The sequence below is a fragment of the Myodes glareolus genome, chromosome 19 (genome assembly GCF_982192425.1).
Source record: "Myodes glareolus chromosome 19, mMyoGla1.1, whole genome shotgun sequence".
Classification (NCBI taxonomy): Eukaryota; Metazoa; Chordata; class Mammalia; order Rodentia; family Cricetidae; genus Myodes; species Myodes glareolus.
Window position 1 is genome coordinate 27,692,119 of NC_142044.1, and position 20,027 is coordinate 27,712,145.

At 44.0% G+C, this 20,027-nt stretch overlaps 1 protein-coding gene across 3 annotated transcripts in view; it reads right to left on the reverse strand.

The window, feature by feature from the left end:
- Nucleotides 1-12,733, reverse strand: part of Adcy8 (adenylate cyclase 8) — a 215,987-nt gene extending 203,254 nt beyond the window's left edge. The window contains exon 1 of one of the 3 annotated variants that reach the window (XM_085678921.2): nucleotides 10,549-12,733. In XM_085678921.2, coding sequence (XP_085535047.2) covers nucleotides 10,549-11,499 — 951 coding nt within the window. In that variant the 5' untranslated portion in view covers nucleotides 11,500-12,733. The remainder of the gene's footprint in view (nucleotides 1-10,548) is intronic. The other 2 variants (XM_048457362.3, XM_048457363.3) reach the window with 2 other exon arrangements.
- Nucleotides 12,734-20,027: the final 7,294 nt, after the last annotated feature.

Genomic DNA, 20,027 nt, shown 5'->3' on the forward strand with positions numbered 1-20,027 from the left:
TACCTCATAAATAGAAGAGGCAAGAAGGCTTTGTCCTCACTGATTGCTCACCACTTGAAGACATGAGCCCAATCTCCAGGATGGGCTATCTATCTACCAATGGGCCAGGAAGGCTCACCAAAGAACATGGGGAATTTTAACTCTAAGCTTATTCTCATTGTCTTAGTTTCTAATGGAGCTACATGGGATAGTATTTCATGGAACTAAAAACAAAGTAGTTTCTTATAAACATTTTTGGAGGTTTTTTTTTCCTAAAAACTGGTCTAGTTGATGTGTAACTTGATTTTTACACAATAGAATTTAAGTTAAAACAAAAAGAAAAAAAGAAGAAGAGTAATTTTCCATGCTCAGGGAAGGACTTTTTTGTTCAGTGACTTCCCCTTAAGAGTAAGGCAGAGCATCCCCTTGCTTGTTGAATACCGGAACTCAGGGTGAAAGAGGGGAACAATGCTTCTCAGCACACACACAGTAAGCGTGCACCAGAAAGGCTACTACTGTTAGGGTGCCAAGCCAAGGAAGGGTTTGTGGATGTACATGAACCAATAGACTGATGTGGATCCCAGAATTCAGAGCCAAGATACTAAAGAACAGAAGACAAAGGAGAGTACAACCTGTCTCTGAGTATTTGAATTCTATTTTGAATTGATGGACGTGGTGCATTCAGAACTTCCAGGGAGTCATGTTGGTGAGATTTCATGGGTGTCGCTTCTGACATTCCTATGGGACGCAGTCTAACAGCAAACTCTTTGTTCCTTCATCTTTTACACTCTTTCTGGCCCCTCTGTCACACTGTTCCCCGAGCCTTATGGATGGAAATGTTTTGTGCGGTCCATTGGAACTGGGCTCCACCCCTGCACTTGACTGGTGGTGGTTCTCTGTATACTCTCCCTCTGCTGCAATAAGAAGTTTCCTCGATGAAGTGTGAGGACTACACTTATCAGTGGGTAGAAGGGCAAATATTTAGAATGCAGTTAAGGATTATGCTGGTTTAGTAATGAAGTGTTTGTAGAAAGCAAGGAGTATGGTGTATGAGAGGGTCTGGAAGGAGGAAAGGGAAGGGAAAAGGAAGTAATTATAATCTCAAAATGTAAAAGAAGTGATAAATGCGTAATAAAGCTTTCAGGGGTGGACAAACACCCACAAATAATTCCGCTGTATAACTTTTATTTTAATGACATGATCTCATTGATGCTTTGTTTTTTTCTTATATTATTTAATAATTTATTTAGTATACGATTAGTAAAGACAGCTTTGGCTTGTTGGACAAGGCACATCTGATGTACTGAATAGAGGAACTGGTTTCTGTCATTGGCTCCTCATGCCTTGTTGGTGTCTGTGCGAGAATTGCGAGGGGAGGATTAGAAGGAGATAGTCGGGCCACAACCATTCATTCCACTAATTTAAAAGAATGACATTCAGAGCTGACCTTGTGCCACATGCTCTGCCAGGGTCTAGCGACACAAAGATAATGTGACCCAGTGGTTGTGCTCAAGAATCTGATAGTCTGGTGGTCACATGGGAAAGTGATGGTTTTGTTGTGATTGGTGAAGATTCGGGGTGTAGCAATGTTTCAAGAGAGAAACGTGAGCCTTGTTGAAGTTCCAGTCTGTCTCCCTTGTGTGGGGAAGATTATCTGGGCTCCCAGAGAGGTATCTCAGTTTTCATTGAGAGGCTAAATGAACACAGTGACTGGAAATCTCCAGAACTGCAGGCCTTCCTGACCTTACCTTGTGGGAGCTTTGAAGCACTCCCCCGCCCCAAGATTCTGAAGCTGCTCTGAGCACGAGACTCTCAGAAGTTCCTGATGGCAGGAGAGTGGTTTCTGGTGGGTTTGGCTGGGGCATGACTCTCAGTTAACGATCTTTGTATAAGCAGCTCTAGTACACAGTAAGGGAGGCACTCCTGTTTCAAGGATGACCTGTGTCTCAGTCTGTGTGTCTTTGTGTGTTTCAATCTCCAGCCCCTTGCCTGGCTCACAAACTGTATGGTAGAGCATACAGTGAGGATGGTAATGGTGTGCTACACTACCTGACATCAGCTAGCCTCTTCCACCTGCTCGCAGGTCACCAGACTTGGGTTGAATTCAGCTTGTTATAGACAAGGTGATGCAGGAATAACTGACCTCAGTCCTTCTCACGACCCTTGGTATGAACTTCATCAAGATGGAAGAGCTACAGTCACCTCTTTTTTTCTAGAGTTTGAACTTTCCTTTGCTAGTTCCCATCAGAAAGGTTTCAGGATTGTGAGAGTTGAAGTCAATAGAAGCCAAAACCTGTGTATGATAAAATATTTGTTGAACCTTCTGCTTTGGATGCATTTTTGAGCACCAGAGACAAACTCCCCCTCTTGACTGGAGTCACAAACTCCCTGTCCAAATATCAGATCCATTAACGCCTAACCTGGTCAGTTTGGTACACAGCAGTGCTCCAGCACCTAGAATCCACGAGGATGTGAACAGATGTTCAATAAATAGTTTGTCTATTAAATATCCTTTCTCCCATTCTTCCTGATTCCAAACCGATGCTGTTTTTGTGAGGCAGCAAATTCTAATCATTTTTCATCATTTCTTGCTGATGTAGTAGTCATGTGTCACAAATCTGGTCCCTCAAATATAAACAAGTTGACACTTTGTTAGGCACAGGTCCCAGAGGAACGCTCAAAAGGAGAGCAGATTCAGTTAGGGCTCCTGCCCTTCCCCCTTCGCCCTTTTTTACTGAATGCAAAGTAACCTTGGTAACTTGGAGACGTAACTAATGTGGCTTTCAACTGACCTTGAGGAAAGGACTACCTATACTAGAATTTTCCTAAGGAGAGCTCCCATCCTGTAGATATAGCTTTCCCTTGATGAGTTTTCTTGTCGGAGAGACCAACATTTAAAAGAACAGCTTCTTATACTAAAGAGCCTCACTTCTTTTGTAGCTGATAGGAGACACACATAATAGAACAACCAACCTCATCGTTTTGACAGAAACCCAGATATTTGAGGACAATCACCATATTCCTCCAATATTCCTTCTATCCTCAAGTATCCAGCAGTATTTTTCCTTTTTTATTTTCTGGTTCTGTTTTGTTAAAATTTGGAAACTATGGTTCTTATGTTTTAACTTGTGATTATGTACTGACTATTCTCTAAATAATCTATTTTATAATCATCCTCAATGCATTTGGTATGCACTCATATAGGCAAACACACACACACACACACACACACACACACACACACACAGAGAGAGAGAGAGAGAGAGAGAGAGAGAGAGAGAGAGAGAGAGAGAGAAGGTTCTGAAATTGTGTATTCCAGTCAACTGGAAAATCAGCTGGCACAAGACAAGGATGGAGTTTTCACAAAATGAAGTGCTACAGGTTTTGTTCTCAGATAAAATATTTACATGGTTGTGTACTTTAAATCTAAACAGCAGTTTAAAAATTCACTCATTTAGAAAGAACCCCCATTAATGTAATTTCAATTTCTTTTTACATTTAGTTTCTGTCTTCACCATATAGAACTTAGTATTGTTTCCTCATTTGGGAGAGCCTTCTTCTTCAAAGGTATTTTACAGTTTGTAACACCAGAGTTTAGGCATATATTTAAGGAAATAGAGTAGCTGCAATAACCCAGCAACTAGTAGATAATTCAGGTCTCATGCGTATTAAAATTATATATAATTCAGATAAAGAAATTCACACTACAAACATTCGTTCAAAGCCCAGTACAGAGATATTGATGAAATGAGCCATTGTAGGTTTATTTGACAGCAGATCATAAACTCAGTTCATTGGTTGGAAAGATGGTCCCATGGAAGCATTTGCTAAGAAAATGGCTTTCGTTCTGGCTAGGATGTGGCTGGAGCCTTCCACAGAACGCACAGCATCCCCGTGGTTAATTAATCCACTCTACATTTTTCTTCTACCCCACAACACTGACTGAAAAATCTTGCAGTGAGAAAAGCTGGCCTCTCAAGTCTGCTCAAGTGACCTGGCTTCCTAAAATACCTTTCATAAACAAAACTCACATGATATAATTTGAGTGTGTAAATCCAATTACATTTCCTGGGGAAGCTCAGGGCCAATTACACTGGCTTCCCCTGCTGTGGGTGGCTGACAAAAGCAGCGTTCCTGTACTCATCCTGAGGAAGATATTATTTATATAAACCATTATCTGGCTGACTGAGGTGAAAACCGATGTGTCACAAATGTTCCCCAATTTCCAATACTGCCTCTAGACTTTAGACTCTTACTTCGGTTCTGAAAAAGGAACACGCTTCAGAAACAAAATGTCAAGTGAATTGATGTATTGCCCAACTGTATATTTTAGGCATACTGGTCTCTCCGAGAAACAGTATTGTTCCCATTTGTTGGTGAGAGAAAAGGTTTGGGATGAATATTGCAACTGTCATCTGTGTTCTGCAAACAAACACATGCAGGGTGAACTCCAATGGACCAGTTTGTGATGTGAATAAATTAGCATCCTAAGAAATATTTAGGCAACAGTGAAATGTCACAGATGATTGTAGTAGTGTCCTCTGATTACATGTGTGTGTGTTCATCTTTTCCTCTTATGCTTGGTTTCACTTCTTTTTAGTAAGCTTTTAAATGCCATCAATCATCAAAGTGTAAAGATGACTAATGGATCTGTCCGACTTAGCATGACATTGCAGCTTCTGCTTCAGAATCCAAATCACCCCCATCCCTCAGTTTTAATCTAATCATGTTCTGGCTCACCGATGCCAGCCAGGTGACAGAACTGAATATGAGGGGGAAACAAACTCGTAACTTAATCTTGCACAGCACATACCACACAATCAGTTAATAATTCTCTCTAAATATATAGACGCCAAAATCTGTTTGCTCATAGGCAAAAATATCCACAGACCTGGGCCAATGAGACTTAATTGATAACTTGGGTATCACTAACCAACAAAAGTACAAATCAAACAAACAAAAGGCAAAACTAGAATGTAAAGTGGAAATAAAAAAAAAGAAAAGAAAGGACATGAAGGGCAAACATATTTTCACAAGCAGGAGGCATAATCACTCCATTCCCTAGCATTCAGAGGCACCTTGGGAAGGCTGACACTCAGATATGCTTATGAAAAGTATTTTTTTCCTCTTCAGATTGCAGTTACTATTTTAAGCCTGTGTGAATATTCCAAAACAATGTACAGAAATAGAGGTACATGAGGTTTAGAAACTGCACACGGTAGCTGGAGAGGTGGGTTAAGTCAGAGCCTTGTCATTCTGTTTGAAGGCAGAGTTCTGTGTTCTGAAGAGAGTGTTTATTGAGTTAGGGGTGATTTAGATCCCATGCCATTCATTCTACATTAAGCAGTCATAGAATCCCTTTATTAGATGTGAGTTAGATACAAAAAGCCCTAGTCTTAGACAGAGATGTATAAATGCATGTGTGTCAAAATTGTATAAATGGGGAGAGGCTGTGACTCCATTATCTCTGCTCCGTTTTTACTCTGAGATCAACCTCTCACTTAAATGACCAGAAATACACACTTTAGCCATAGTCCTAAACCTCAGCTGCTCACGTCACGCGCCCCTGTCTTACCCGCTACAATTGCATGCTGTCCTCCAGGATTTCTGACAGGACAGGCACCAGCCTAACTGCTTCTCATTATTTGTCAAGCTCAAGGATCATGCCTTGATTAGTAAGTACTTGTCTGGCTGTAGTCTCTGCTGTTTGATGAGCTGTGGCTAAGAGGGGAAAGAAATTCCTATCTGACAGTATGACCTTGAACACAGATTAACCCCGGGTGTGCAAACCTACCTGCATTTACTCAGAGTCATCTTGCAGATACCGCCTCCGCTCTACATTTCTGCTTATCTGCTGCACCAAGGGGCACAGGTGACTAATTAAACACCAGCGGTAACATTTTAGAGCCCCCAAGACAGAAAAACAATGCAGTCATCTTTTGGTTAAATAATATTGGTCTCAGTTTTCCAATAACTAAATGATTTGTAGCATCCCATCTCTAATGAGCTGAAGAATGGGAACAAGATGAATTTCAAATGTGAGGTAACTCTTTTTATTGTCACTAAGAATTAAAACAGAATAAAATGGTAGTCATAGCTAAAGAACTTAGAACGTATCTGGCCTATAAAAAAATCTATCAAATGGAGGCTTACTGTTAATAATTTTATTTATGCTTATAATGTCATTTTGCAATACGTTTTCTGTTGAATGAATTGAACTGGCAGGATACGCAATTGGTTTAAGAAGGGGGAAATATCAACTTCCTAGAGAGTCTGGGACAGGAATCCTTAGTATCACTGATTTGAATTCCATATTGTAAAGTTGACATAAGATAAATTGATGGCCTAACAGCAGATCTTGGGCTCCCTGGCCTGGAATGAAACTTTTGTGAAGGTGAAATAAAAAACAAAAACCAAACAAACAAACAAAAAAAAACCAAAAAAAAAAACCTCTTCTCCAGCTGGACTTTGCACCTTAGGAAGGTTCCAATGTTACTGGACCCAGAAAATATGTAGGTAATTTAGGTGATTATTTATATCTTCCATAGACAATACTCTCTCTCTTGATGTGTGTGTGTGTGTGTGTGTGTGTGTGTGTGTGTGTGTGTGTGTGTGTTGGGGGCAGGTAGTGAATTAATTTAACTGAATCGAAAGAATGCAAACTATTTCTATGCTAAGAAGAATCCTCTCTTGAGTGGGTCTTTTAAAATTAAATCTCATATCCACAGTGGGAAGCAAGTTGCAATACAGATTTACAAGGGGCATTGGCACCTCATATAGGGGGTCTGCAAGAATTTGAGAGGTTGCCTTTTCAAAACACGGATTTGATTCCTTAGGAGTGGAAAAAGTAGCAGTAGATACTCACAGCTTGTATTAAGAAGGCAATCACTGGCTTGTTTATTACATTTGAAAATGACATTTTCAGTGAAGTGAAGCAGCGGACAAGCTGTTGTTGACACTATATTCTTGTTTTAATCCCATGAGTCTTGAAAACATTAAGTTGAACCTGAGCCATCTACTTAAAGGGAATTAAGTTAAGACTAATGTAGAGATGATATTCAAAGGGTTTACGGCCTTCAATTGACAGATTTGTATCCAGCTGAGCAGAATAATGAACTCATTTCAAAGAATCTATGCCATTCTGGCATTTTCTCCCTAATTCCCTTATGGCTTTTCCCTAAATGCTCATCAATGTCATATATGTTCTATTGCTCTGTTGACTAATGTTTGCTCTACTACTCCTAGTCTGAAGGACGGTGTTTAGAAGGATACCCCTAGAAGTTGCTGATGAATGGTTAGCATTGGAACCCAAATTTTAATTCTGTCCTTGTCACCAGTTAGCTCTCCAGCCTCGGGAAGTCCCCTTTGTTTCAAAAAACTCTGACGTTTCTTCTTTGAAAGAAAAACAAAGGATAGCATTGTCTATATTCCATTATCAGGTGTAATAACACCAACAAAAGTTCTTATTTCTGGGTATAATATTGCACAAATGTCATGCTTTGTGGTTTGGTTTCTCCAGGGTTTAGGGGGAAAAGCCTGTCTTACACATAAACAACTTAATTGTATATATGTGTGTGCATAGATTGCTTCAGTGGAGGATTATTTCATCAACAGAATTTGTGAAGCTGAGTATCTTATCATTGTGCGATGAACAGTCCTGTTTTCGTGGTGAATTTGTTAAGGGCCTACTTTATTCCTGGTGATGGTTTAAGTGCTAGGAATAAACTAGTTACTATAAAGGGCACTCTCTTGCCCTCTTAGTGTGTATGTGTGCTCTTGTGAGCATTGGGGCTTCTGTAAGAAACACAATAAACACAACAGAGTGATAAGACCACTTCAGACCTTGTAATTTCTATGCGGAGGTTAATGCAATGTTATTTATGATAAAACAATGATAAACTTGTGTGTCAGGGAGAGTGGCTTGGGAGAGTTTGGAAAGAGAATGTGGCAATCATATGAAGATTGGAGGGAACTGACCTATAATGCATATATAAAGGCCCAGAAGTGTGAAATCTCTTGCCATATTAGGAAGACAGAACGATGGGTGGAGAATTTAGGATTTGAAGAAGAGCAGAGGAGGAAATATGAATGGAAAGAGACACAGTCACTAGAGGGATGGAATAGGCTCTGGTGCGGACTTAGGATCTCACTGTTTTTGCCCAGAAAATTTTAAGTGTGCCTTATGTACTAAACATATAAAGCCAACCAGTATTTCTTAAACAAACAAACAAACAAATAATTAAATAAATAGAATCAGGGTTTGGGGAAAGAGATAAACCCTTCACTTTATCTATAGAATCTAGGAAGCTCGTGCCCCTAGGGGGCGCCAGAGGAAAACGTTTAAAGGAACTTTTGTCTCCCATACTGATGAACACTGTGGTCCAGGTTTCTTCAGTCTGGTCAAAGGTTACCTGGCTTTTTACCCTATTAAACCAATAACCTGTCCCAAGCGGAAAGGTGAATAGGCTTAGTTTACATGCTGTTGGCCTCGGTTTTCAAGGTGGAGAACTGTTTATCATAGGATGGGAGTGGGCAGGCCTTGATGTTATTTTTAATCTTTCCCCATCTGGTAGTATTTGAGAAGAGTATCAAACAAATATGGAGCCAGAATTCACTCGCTGGATCCACTTGGCAAGGAAAACATGTCTATACTTAGAACTTTGAAGATATTCATAATTTGACACTTAGGATGTGTTTTGCTAAATACTACCCTGGCATATTTGATGAGGTCTTGCAGTAATGTGTACCAAGGAAGGCTACTGTTGAAAGGTGGTGGGTTGTAAATGAGATTTTTTTTCTGTATATATCGACTATCTATCATTGGTGGTGAAAACAACTCAGACAGAGACAGATTTTTCAAAAAAAAAAAAAGGAGGAGAGAAACAGGAGAAAGAGGAGGCTTGCAATGGGGAGGGGCAGAAGAAAAAAAAGAAAGAATTTGCTGAGATTTGAACTTAGTAAAGAAAGCGAAGAGACAAATGGGAGTGCTTGGGAGAAAGTGGGTTTACACACAAGGGATTGCAATGCTTGTGTTCCCTGGGTTTGAGATGCACAGCTGATACACTGTATAATATTATTCGACCTCAGGCAAAGAATGCAAGGCCTTCTTCAATGGAAGCTGTACTATGCATCAAATAGTAAAAGCTTGGGATGTTTTGAGAGTATACTCAACACTGCCTATATTATAGAAAAGTTTAGCTACGTGGCACTTAGCAAGACTCTTATCTCCCTGTTTCATGCCTGACAGCCACAGTCACGTGTTTTATGTACCCTTTGCTTCTTCTGCAGGACACACTTCAAAAAGCACCGTCCAAACAGCTAATCAGATAAGCAACCTGAGCAAACAGACACAGATCCTTCATGAAAGGGAAAGGACCCCAAACTCCAATCAAACCCCAGAAGGCAACAATGGGCAAAGCTTTCCAGTGGTGCCAATGATCTCCAAATCATGAGTTATTTCTAGCAGGAATGTTCACTGTAAGAACTTGCCCAGAGGTGTTTTAATGTCTGATCCAGCAAGAGTAAGCAGAGATGTTGAGGACAGGACGAATTCACACAAAACGACCCCTAGCCGAGCCCCTCACTGTTGTTTGCTTCCTAAATCCAGTCTGTTGATGTTTCCCTCTGTAAAGAAGACTGCCCACTCCCTCACTTTCCCAGATATTTGTTGAAAAAAGTGTCAGGTCATTAATTATCAATTGGTTTTAGTGAATTTAAAGACTGGATTCTTTGTCTACCTTCCCAGGCATAGACAACATGAACTTTGTTCACATAAGCACATCCATATTTAATGAGGAAGAAACAGAGGGAAAAAAGAGAGTGACAGGGTTGGAGACTCCATCTAAGCAATTCATTAAAGTCATCTACACTAAAACGTCCCCTTCAATGAATAAAAACTTCCATTTTTTTTTGCCAATAGCCTGCCATTCTTCAATTTCTGAGACCTGTTTATTTATTTATCCAGAGGTCTGGGTCTGGGCAATGTAATAAGAGACGAAACCACAGTAGATCCCCCAAGGCCACTAAAATTTCCCGAATAAAAACCCTGTCATGGGATCATGAAGGATGGGGGGAGGACCTATCGGAGGGCATTCAGCACTACAAATCCATATTTAGCAAAAACTCGAACCCATTCAGAAACAAGGCACGCAGAACCCTAAGCCTGAAGAGTCTCTGAAGCAGTCTGCTGCGAGTCAAGCAAAGTGCCACCTTTTAAATCTAGGTGGTTCACCCCCCTTCCCTCTCCCGCTCCAGCGCCTGTGGACTTTGGGTGTCAGTGTGTGAGGCAGAAAGATTTTCCCAGTTGCTGTGAGAGGAGAATTACAAACCAGAGTGGGAAAGTTAGTAATTAGTAGAAATGTAAAATTAGCCGCCGTTTAGTTTTTTCTGTTCTGAGGCTTGAAGCCCCCCTTCTTCGCCCAACACACACAGCAACGGAAGGAAGCCCAAAGCCCAAGTCAGCTGGGGACCAGGTTCACACCAGGGTGAGGCAACCTTAGTTCTCGAGAAGTTATTTCTGAACAACCCAGTGGGGGTGAAGCGGGAAAAGCAAAGGCAAGCAAGAGTTACCTGATTGATTGAAAAGACCGCAAGCCTGGGTATGAGCACTTGAAGGGTGACTTGCAGCAGCGATGTGCTCAGGCCCGCCAGGATGGCCCAGGTGAGCGGCAGGGGAAGCATGCTGTAGGTGGCGAAGAGTGTAAAGAGCACGTAGCCTATGCCGTCTCCCAGGAGCCCATAGCCCAGGCCCGCTGCCAGAATCTGGGTGGTCATAGCTACCCAAGTGACCACTCCGCTGTATTGCAGGTAGGTGTGCGACGTAGTGTCCTTCCTGACCACCACCAGGGCGCAGATCACCACCTCGATGCCGGTGAAGAAGCCCAGCAGGATGCCCTTGAGTGGGTCCATGGGGGCCGAGGCCAGGCTCAAGTGGAGGACCAAGAGGGTGAGTTTGGTTAGTACATCCAGCACGTTCATAACTACCTCGGATTTGCGCCTCTGGCCCAGGAAATAGCGTTGGTAGAGGCGCTCCAGATCCCGAGACTTGAAGGAGTTGCGTAGGGTAGGGAAAATGACCCCACGGTAGCTGTAGCCCCCATTGAGGAAGAAATCCGAGTTACTCGGGGCACAGTCAAGGTGTAGGAAGCCCAGGTCGCCCCCGCCCCCGCTGCCACTGGCACTGCCGCTCCCGCTGCGTTCCGGGAAGACTTTGGTGCCGCCGGTATTGTGCGCTCGCTCTCCGGGGCCCAGAGAATAGAGGGGCAGCGTCGAATCGCCAGACAGCGGTGGCGCGTGGTGGTTGGGTCCGCTGCCCGCAGGGTTCGAGGCTTTGCGTGAGCTCCCGCCGCCGCCGCCCCGGTGCCCGTGGATGAAGCGCTGCTCGGTAATGTGCCGCACCGCTGTCTGCCACAGCAGCCGCTGCGGCCGGGAGCCGCTCCCGCCGTCGCCGGCCGGGGGCGTCGGGTGGATGGTGTAGAGTTCCTCGCTGCCGCTAAGGCAGTGCACATCCGAGAGCTCCATGGCTCGGGTTCGCAGGGAGGGAGGCGCAGAAACTGGTGGTGGCAGTTGGGAGGCGGGGAATGGGGGTTTCTAAAGACCTGAAGGCCCGCTTGGCAGCGATCCCTTCTTCCCTAGGTTGCTCAATTGCAGAAGCCCTGAGCAGGGCCCCCACAGGTCAGGTCATAGTGCTCAGGGGAGCGAGGGACTCTTGGTAGATTGCAGCGGACCCTTCAGTTCTGGAGAGCCACCTTCCCGCCAATCAGCGCCGCTTGGATACGCCGTGATAGTGGTGGCTATTTGTCTGCGAAATTCTCGGCGCTCTGAGCCACGCAGTCCCCTTTCTGCTCTCAAGATCCTTGGCTGGTTTTAGGCTCAGCGTCTTGGCGCAGTCTTCGCTGTCCAAGAGGCGCCCAGGCGGCGCGCTTCTGCTGCGCGTCGGGCGGATTCTGGCTGCGGCACTGGGCTCCGGACGCCCACGTCTCGGCGCCTGCAGCAGGGCTGGCCAAGGGTGACCGATAGCTAGGGTGGGTGCTAAGTTAGCAGCTGTGGCTGCAATCATCGCCCTTCGGTTAACTCCATTGCGCCGGCATGGGGAGCCGGGGCGGAGCTGGAGGCGGGCGCAATGAAGCAGGAGGTGTGGGTGATGGTGAGGTGGCAGGGAGCCCCGCGGGAGGGCAGGAAAGAGGTGGTAGCCTCAGCGCTAACAAGTCACCAAACAGTTAATTTGGAGGTGTGCCGAAGCTCTCTCTTCGGTTCCTTCCTGGTTGTCTCCACTTCCAGACAGCACGGGTTCTGGACCTATGCATTCCTCTAGGAGGATGGTGGCGGGGCGCTAGCCCCAGGGTCCCAGCCTCCGCTACAGAACAAGGTCACCTCTGCTAGCAGCGTTTCTGAAGGGTCGTAGCACACAATTCCCATCCCCTTTACTTCGCTCTTTGGAGTCCATTGGGCCTTCCTGGACCTCGGGGTGTGTGAGGAAAGAACAAGTTGGGAGGTCTGCAAAACCAACTGAGTACGAAGAGAACCCACTGGCGCCGATTCCTGAACCCGAGAACCGAGTCTTGGCGGATGAGGCGACAGGCGAACGATTTGGGCAACAAAAGAGGTTCCAGTCCGAGTGGAAGTCGATGAAACACCTCCGGATCCAGGGAAGCGCGGTGCCACTCAGGCGCTCTGAACCACGTAGCGGAACCGGAGCCTGGCAGGAATTTGGAGACCTGTCAGAGCGGTCAGACAACCGCGGCGACTTAAACCCGCCCCCGCGCCAAACCACGCCTCCGGAACTCGGAATGGGGCGGGGAGGAGAAGAAGTGTGGGGGCTGGGACACGGCGGCACCCAGATCCGCACAGGATGCCCCAGGTCTTGAAGGCCCTCACCAGTGGGTCTGGCGGGCGCGGGCGGTAGCCCCGGGCCTGACTGTGCGCTGCGGTGGAGCGCTCCAGCTGGCCGCGCTCACTGGTTCCTCCGCGGTTCTTTTTTAAGCACTGGCTCCTGTCCTCGGCAGGTGCAGAGCCAATATCGTAGGCCGCTTTGCCCACGAACTCCTAGAGACCAGAGACACGCAGTAGAGGGGTTCATTTCCGCTCTCCCCACTCCAAAGTGATGTAGTTTGTGTTTGATTGCGTGCACGCGCTCGCGTCTCTCTCTCTCTCTCTCTCTCTCTCTCTGTGTGTGTGTGTGTGTGTGTGTGTGTGTGTGTGTGTGTGTGTTTAACGTCAACTTTCGGACTAAAACCAAAATGCTCCCCTAAAGCTCCAATCATAGCAGTGGGCTACCTCTTACTAGTGTCTACTCTACTGGTCTGGAGGAAAGAGGCGTAGGACGTTAAGATGGGGGCGTGTTCTGCACGTTTCCGACACTAAATTTGTCAGGACTCACAGGAGAGGTGAGAAGGAGGACCTCTGGAAAAGGCATTTCCAGTGGGCGCCTTGAGTGCAGGATTCCCGCCTCCCCAGGCATCCTGAGAGTCGCAGACAAAAACCAAGTTGTGGCGCAGAGGTTCCCGCCTGCGCAAGCGTCCAGTCTAGCAGGATCCTTGGGTACCGCCAGTGCAGGAACCGGGTAGCTGTGCCAGTCTAGAACCCGGCTGCAGGTGATGTCTGTCTCGGTGGCCATCACCTCTGCCACCGCGACTGCCGCTGCTGCCAGTAAAGCCCCGTCCTGAACACGGTCAGCTGATGGCTAATGACGTAAGGCTCTGGGCGCTTTTGCAATCCTCCTACCTATTCCCGTGGCGTCTCAGGAAAGCCTAACTGACCTGGCCAAGCTATCACTTAGGCACCATTCCCCCACAGGAGATAGAGTTTTTGCCTTTCTCTAGCGGAGACAAACTCCCAGCTCCTTTCTGTCCTAAAGAAAACAGTTTTCCCTCCGGTGTCAGAGCGCCCCCCCCCCCCCGCAAGCTTTCTCAGGGTTATTTGTAGCGGCTGTGCCCCAGAAACGTGTGTTTTGCCTCTCCTTTCCGAGTTTTACAGGTCACCTGCCTTGCGTAGAGCATCCAGAAAGAACAGGGTAAAAGTCCTCTAAGGCACCCCCGTTTCTAATTCCCACATTTCTAGAATTTGGTGCACTATACTAACTGGAAAAGATTGCTCAAGGAAAACTCAATTAAACGTTGAATTTTAAACAGAAAGGAAGCTGATTCTTTTTTAAGTTCAGCTTGTGTGTATTTTAATCTGTCAACTGGAAGGATCTCGGAGAGTGGCTCCTCGACCCTCGGGAGCTGAAAGTTAATAGTAAAGCATCTCAGAAAAGTCTTTTTGCTACCTAGATCTTAAGGAAACCAATGTAGATAGACATCAGTCGGAACAGCTTGCTTCTCCTTTTCAGATTCTTGGACTCAGACTTTCCTGGACCTTCAGGAATTCTGAAGGTCCTTCAGTGGACCCCAGAATTCTGGGGTGGGCACTCTTTTGATTTGAAGGAGGCGGAAGGAAAGGGAATTATAAAATAAGGAGTTTTTCTGAAGTCTTCTAGTCTGGCCACAGAGGTGGGATTGTGGCTTTTCTGTTCTGGAGGGCTTTGACCCAAGTTGCACGTGCCTATGGCCATCTTAGCGGAAGCGACCAAGAAGGACCCCTCTTCAGCTTGTCACTGGTTTCTCCTTGAAGCCCACGCCTGGATCAATGAGGGGATGAATGCAGATGGAACTTTCCTGTAAAAAAAATCATCCTCCAACCTGAATGTTTCCCAGGATGATTTATTCATCAGCAAAAGGAGGCAGGCCAAAGAGGGGGAGACTGGGCCCAGCCAGATAAAATGACTCGGGTTGGTGAATGAACATAGCTTGCTGCTGGGTGAAACTCCAAGAATTTCATGAAGTCAGGGGTTGAAGCAAACGCTACTGGAAGCATCACATCTGCCCAGCTGACCTTTTCTTTCTTAGAAGGATCCTGTCACAGGCTACTGTAAGGCAAGAACGCTTGCCTCAAGATGATCCAAATGGGATTTTCCTTGCTGGGACTACATGGTGCTGTTCAGCCCTCAAAGCATGCTTTTCTTGAATGAGAACCTTGGTTGAACACAAACACTATACTTGTTTTGTAATATGCCCACCACCTTTGTTACTTACGGCATTGTTAGAACCAGCATACAGCTTTGAGTATGCTGTCATTTCTTCCCTACATATTTACTAGGGCACTCTCTTCTGTGATCTAGATCCACTGTTCTGAGATTTTAAATTTATGTTTTTTTTTATATGATGACTATTTCTCTTTTTGAACTACCCTCTCCTACTTTCTCCCCTAAAATAATGATGTAGCCCATTCTTCAGAGTTTGAACAGTGACATCTCTGCAGAAGGCCTTTTATAGCATCCCTAGTGGCCATGAATGATGTTCTCCCACATCATCTGGTAGTCTGCCTTGTGAACACTGGCACGGCTCCTACTAGAGGAGCTAGAGATCCTCCATTCCTTCCCGTGTCTACATTTCTGTTGCTTCTCATGGTGACACTGTAATCCCCTTTGAAGAGTGGCTAGATCTTCCTTGTCCATAATAAGGACAGTGACAAGTTTTGCAGTCCCCATCTGCTGTCAAATTTTTCTAAGTCTCTCATAAATATCTCATTTAACCTTTCCAACCATTCTGTAAATCAATCAGTTTTAGAGGTTCCATTTCACTGAGTAGGCACTGAGGCTTCTTGTAGTTAAGTACCTTTCCCAGTGTGTCATGGTTAGGTAAGGGTCTAGGTCTCACATGCACATACTTAATCAAACTTCTATCATTATCATAATCATAGTGATATCATATGGTAATCAATAATGATTAATCTAAGAAGAACGATAGAAGTGAACATATTAAATGTAAGTTGTTTTTCCATGGGCAAATTAAGGAATTTATCAGGTTTTTAGAACACAGTCTGGTTTAGATGGATGGAAGACTTATTAATTTTGTCTTAGTTCAAGGCATATACCCATGCTATTTTTATAATTGTGAAAAAACAGATTTTCACATATTGGATTTAAACCAAACAACTGACTTAATTTATTTTATTTCATTTGGGTGGATTCATGGTGAGAAAATATTCTTTTGCATCTTTGGAAAATAGCATTTGTTTTGTGATGTTGATGCCTGCCACTGACTACATTTACAGTAGCTATATTTAAGAAAAAAATTGACTCTTCCTTCCAGAAGTACCTTTGACTTCTTGGGTTTTGTTTTTCCAATATTCACATATAGGTTTAGATTCTAGAAGACCTATGACCTTTTTCAAATGCCCACAGAAAGCCAGGCCCTTTCTGAAGTCATTAAATATTTACATGTAAAGGAAAAGTTGGACTGAGTTCAAGTAGAGAGATCCTGTTTCTAAAGGAGCATGTTTGTAACAGGACAGCTTCCCCAGTCAGAAGTTCCTGAAGGAAAACATGTCTGTCTCCCCTGGAAGCTGCTGTAAGAGACACCATCAATATCTCTGCTTTGACAGAACCCTAGCAGAAGCCAGAGTCTAGAGCTCATTACGGAAAGGTCTTCATTAAAAAATTCACACTCCTATTCCATCTGGAACATCACAGTGTAAGGCAGGAGACTGAAGCATCTGCTTTACTCCCGTGTCTTCTCTGTCTTGAAAGATGCAAGAGGAAACCAAGTATCTGTAAGCACTTTGGGTCTTAACAGGAACTAGTTTAAATTAGCTTTTAGTGCCTGCAAACAGACAAGTGTCTCCTCAGTAAGAAAACTGTTTTGAGACAGGAAAGGCAGAGTTCACGCCACAGTCAGGCGAGTACCAGACAGGGGCCTCCAAGGGAGACAGACTTAAACACTTTCTGCTTCCTAAAAGATGATCTGTGGTTTAAACAGAGGGTGAGGTAAGTGTAATTGCACTGTGACATTGTTGCCGAGATTCTAAAATTACAAGAACACACACCTGCACATGCGCACATGGGTAAGAAACAGAGAAGGGAAGGGGAGAGGGAGCTGAGGGAGGGAATATGGAAGGGACAGCTAAAACTAAGGGCCAGTTGAGGGTTTTTATAGAAACATAAGACAGGAAAAACCTTCCTAGAATATATACATTGATTAACTGTAGCTCTTCGCCTTGGGGTGAGGCCTTATGAAATTTCTGCCACCAGCATTGTCACATGAACTGGTGTCATTGGACAGATCTTGTGCGGATTTCTTGAAAATTTCTCTTTGGAACCTTTTTGGGTTCATGTAAAATATTTAATCTGACATTTTATACGAAAAAAATGCAACTGTTGCTATGAATTGGTATTTTCTGCATATGTGCAGGTTCATTTTGTGTGTAGAACACATCCATCTTTACTTTTCCAAAATGATGTATTTCTATTTCTTCTTGGTGGGTCAGTTATTTAGTCCGTGAATTTTATGGATATCTCGTCTGTAGCTTTTTCATCCCAGGGAGATGCTTTTTAGGTAGTTCTCAGGCGTGTGCGTGTGCGTGTGCGTGTGCGTGTGTGTGTGTGTGTGTGCACACGTGCGCGCTCATTAGGACTTAGTCTCTTATCTTCATTACTCTGACAGCTGTGCCACATGACTCTTCATTCACTTCTGCCCACTGCAAAAAGACATCTTTTCTGACCAAGGTTGAGAGCAGCTCTGGCCTACAGACAGAAGCATAGGTGTTCAGAAGGCAATTTGACAGCATGACCATTAGGTAAAAGATGCCATCCCATGACATTTTTACAGGCTTACCTTTGGTCTCATCTGCTGACATAGCACATTGCCCTTTCAAGAGGCTGTTATTTAGGATCCACATACTGTCTTCTCCCTTAAGTCGAAGAATCCCCGCTTTTTCCGAAAAGTCCTATTTTTTAAAATCTCTTCATTTTTTTTTTCCTGGATACTCCTATGCTTCTGTGAATCTCATCACTTCCTGCCCCTGTAAAACCTTTCTGTTTTCTTTTCAGATTAAGATTTGGGAAACAGAAGTTGGAATGATGAAAACACTACTTTTGATTTTATCTCCTCTTTTTCTGGAAGTGATTGACAGTTTGCTTCAATAAAAGAAAGGAGGCGGTCTTGCACAGGAGAGTTCTCAGCATGGGTTCCATGTTTATGGAGTGTATGCAATCTTCCTAGGTCAGAATTATTTTTACAGAGTAGGATCAAAATTGCGCAAGGGGTTGATTATGCAATCAACTTCCTGGGTCAAATTTATATAGAATTTATAAGTAAAATAGGAAAATAATGTACCTATATCTATACTTCTGTGTATATGGATGGATATGTTAGTGTACATATCCATCCTCTAAAGTGAATAACTTTGAGACAATGTGGCAAAATTCTAGAAAAATGTATTTTCTTAAACTCTTAATGTTAGATTTTCCCAAATCCAAACAACATGAGGTTTTGTTTAACACAAAGTAGATTTACTATTTGGATTTTCAATACCCAATTATGAACGAAACAGATTTGCACAGGTACACCAACACATATAACTATGACTTTTGGGCATACTGTAAAGTAGATTTTGTTATGTGAGTTGCTATGAAAGAAATGTTTAGGAGGCTTTAAGCCTTGAGATCCTGACTGGAATTTGAATTTAACCAAAACACTATTTGGTGAGGTGAGTCAGCTTTGTCCTCTGGAAGGCCAAAGTCCTTTGGGGACTTTGACTATGCTATCTTTATGATCCTGGGAAGGTTGTTAGACATTTCGAACTCTCTGGTGCAAAGATGATAGTTTTCCAGGTTTTTCTGAAACCTGAAGGACATCCAAAGAGACCCCTGGCATGGGGAGTCCACCCAGAAGATGCTCAGCTCACTGGCTAGCCTGTCCCAGGCATCCACTTGATGGGACCTGCTGTCTGCCGCAGAATGGCTTTCCAGCCACCTTCTGTCCCTTCTAGCTGTTCTGCTGTTTCTTATTTTTTTTTTACTATGGTTCTCTCTCATTTAGATAATTTCAACAGAGATTTTTAACATGTTTTTAGCTGTCGTCTACCTCCTTTTCCCAGTGCTTGTGATTATTCTAAATTAAAAATATGATGACACCACCTTTTTTATAAACAGTGAGACAATAGCACATAATGTAAAATTCACCTTCCCAACAGTTTTTAATAAGTATGCGGCTTGATGCTGCCAGCCACAAGCAGCACATTGTTGAGCAATTCCTAATTCCCACCCGCACAGTCCTGTGAAACTAATGTATTTTACATATTGAAGATCAAGGCTCCTCGTCCCTAGAGTCCATCATGTCAGCCTAAGACATGGCAAAGACCTAATTTAGTTGTCAAAGGGGAAGATAGATCTTAAAACTGGGGATTGTAACTGGTAGTGTGTTAATTCCAAGGAAGTCACAAAGACTTGATTTCTTTAAGTGTCCAAACTTGGGTGAGCCAGCCAGATACTCACATAGCCTTCTAGGGAAATTCATGTTGGGATAAACTGAGGCCTCATACCCACATTCAACAAAAAAAATAGCATTCCCTTGGGCAACCACCTGATGAAATCATCCCTCAAATGAAATTTCCAGCCCCATTTAGGCAACAGGATCAGTCTGACTGCAGCTATTAGCTTTACTTTAGCCTCATAAGAAATTCTTTTTTTTTCTTTTTATTGAATTTTACTGAGCTCTAGATTTTTTTTTTCCTCTACGCCCCTTCCTGCCTCTTCCTGTAGTAGGAGGCATGGGCTGCGTCCTGCCACTGGGCTAGCTCAACCCCCAAAATAACCACACAGAAATTGTATTAATTAAATTACTGCTTGGCCCATTATCTCTAGCTCCTTATTGGCTAATTCTCACATCTTGATCTAACCCGTTTCTATTAATCTGTGTTCACCACGAGGTCACGGCTTACCACCATGAGTCTAACCAGCGTCTGTCTTGGACAGGAGAACCATGGCATCTGCCACTCTGGCCCTTCTTCCCAGAATTCTGTTCTGTCTTCCCTGCCTACCGGAGATCTGCCCTATCAACTAGGCCAAGGCTGTAACACGAAGGCCAGCTTGTTGGGGTTTCTATCCAGCCCGGTATCCCACAGCCGGCAAGTTCCAAAGAAAATCAATCACATAGAGATTTCTATAAGGTTATAAACTGATTGGCCCATTAGGTCAGGCTACTTATTAGCTCTTATAACTTATGTTACCC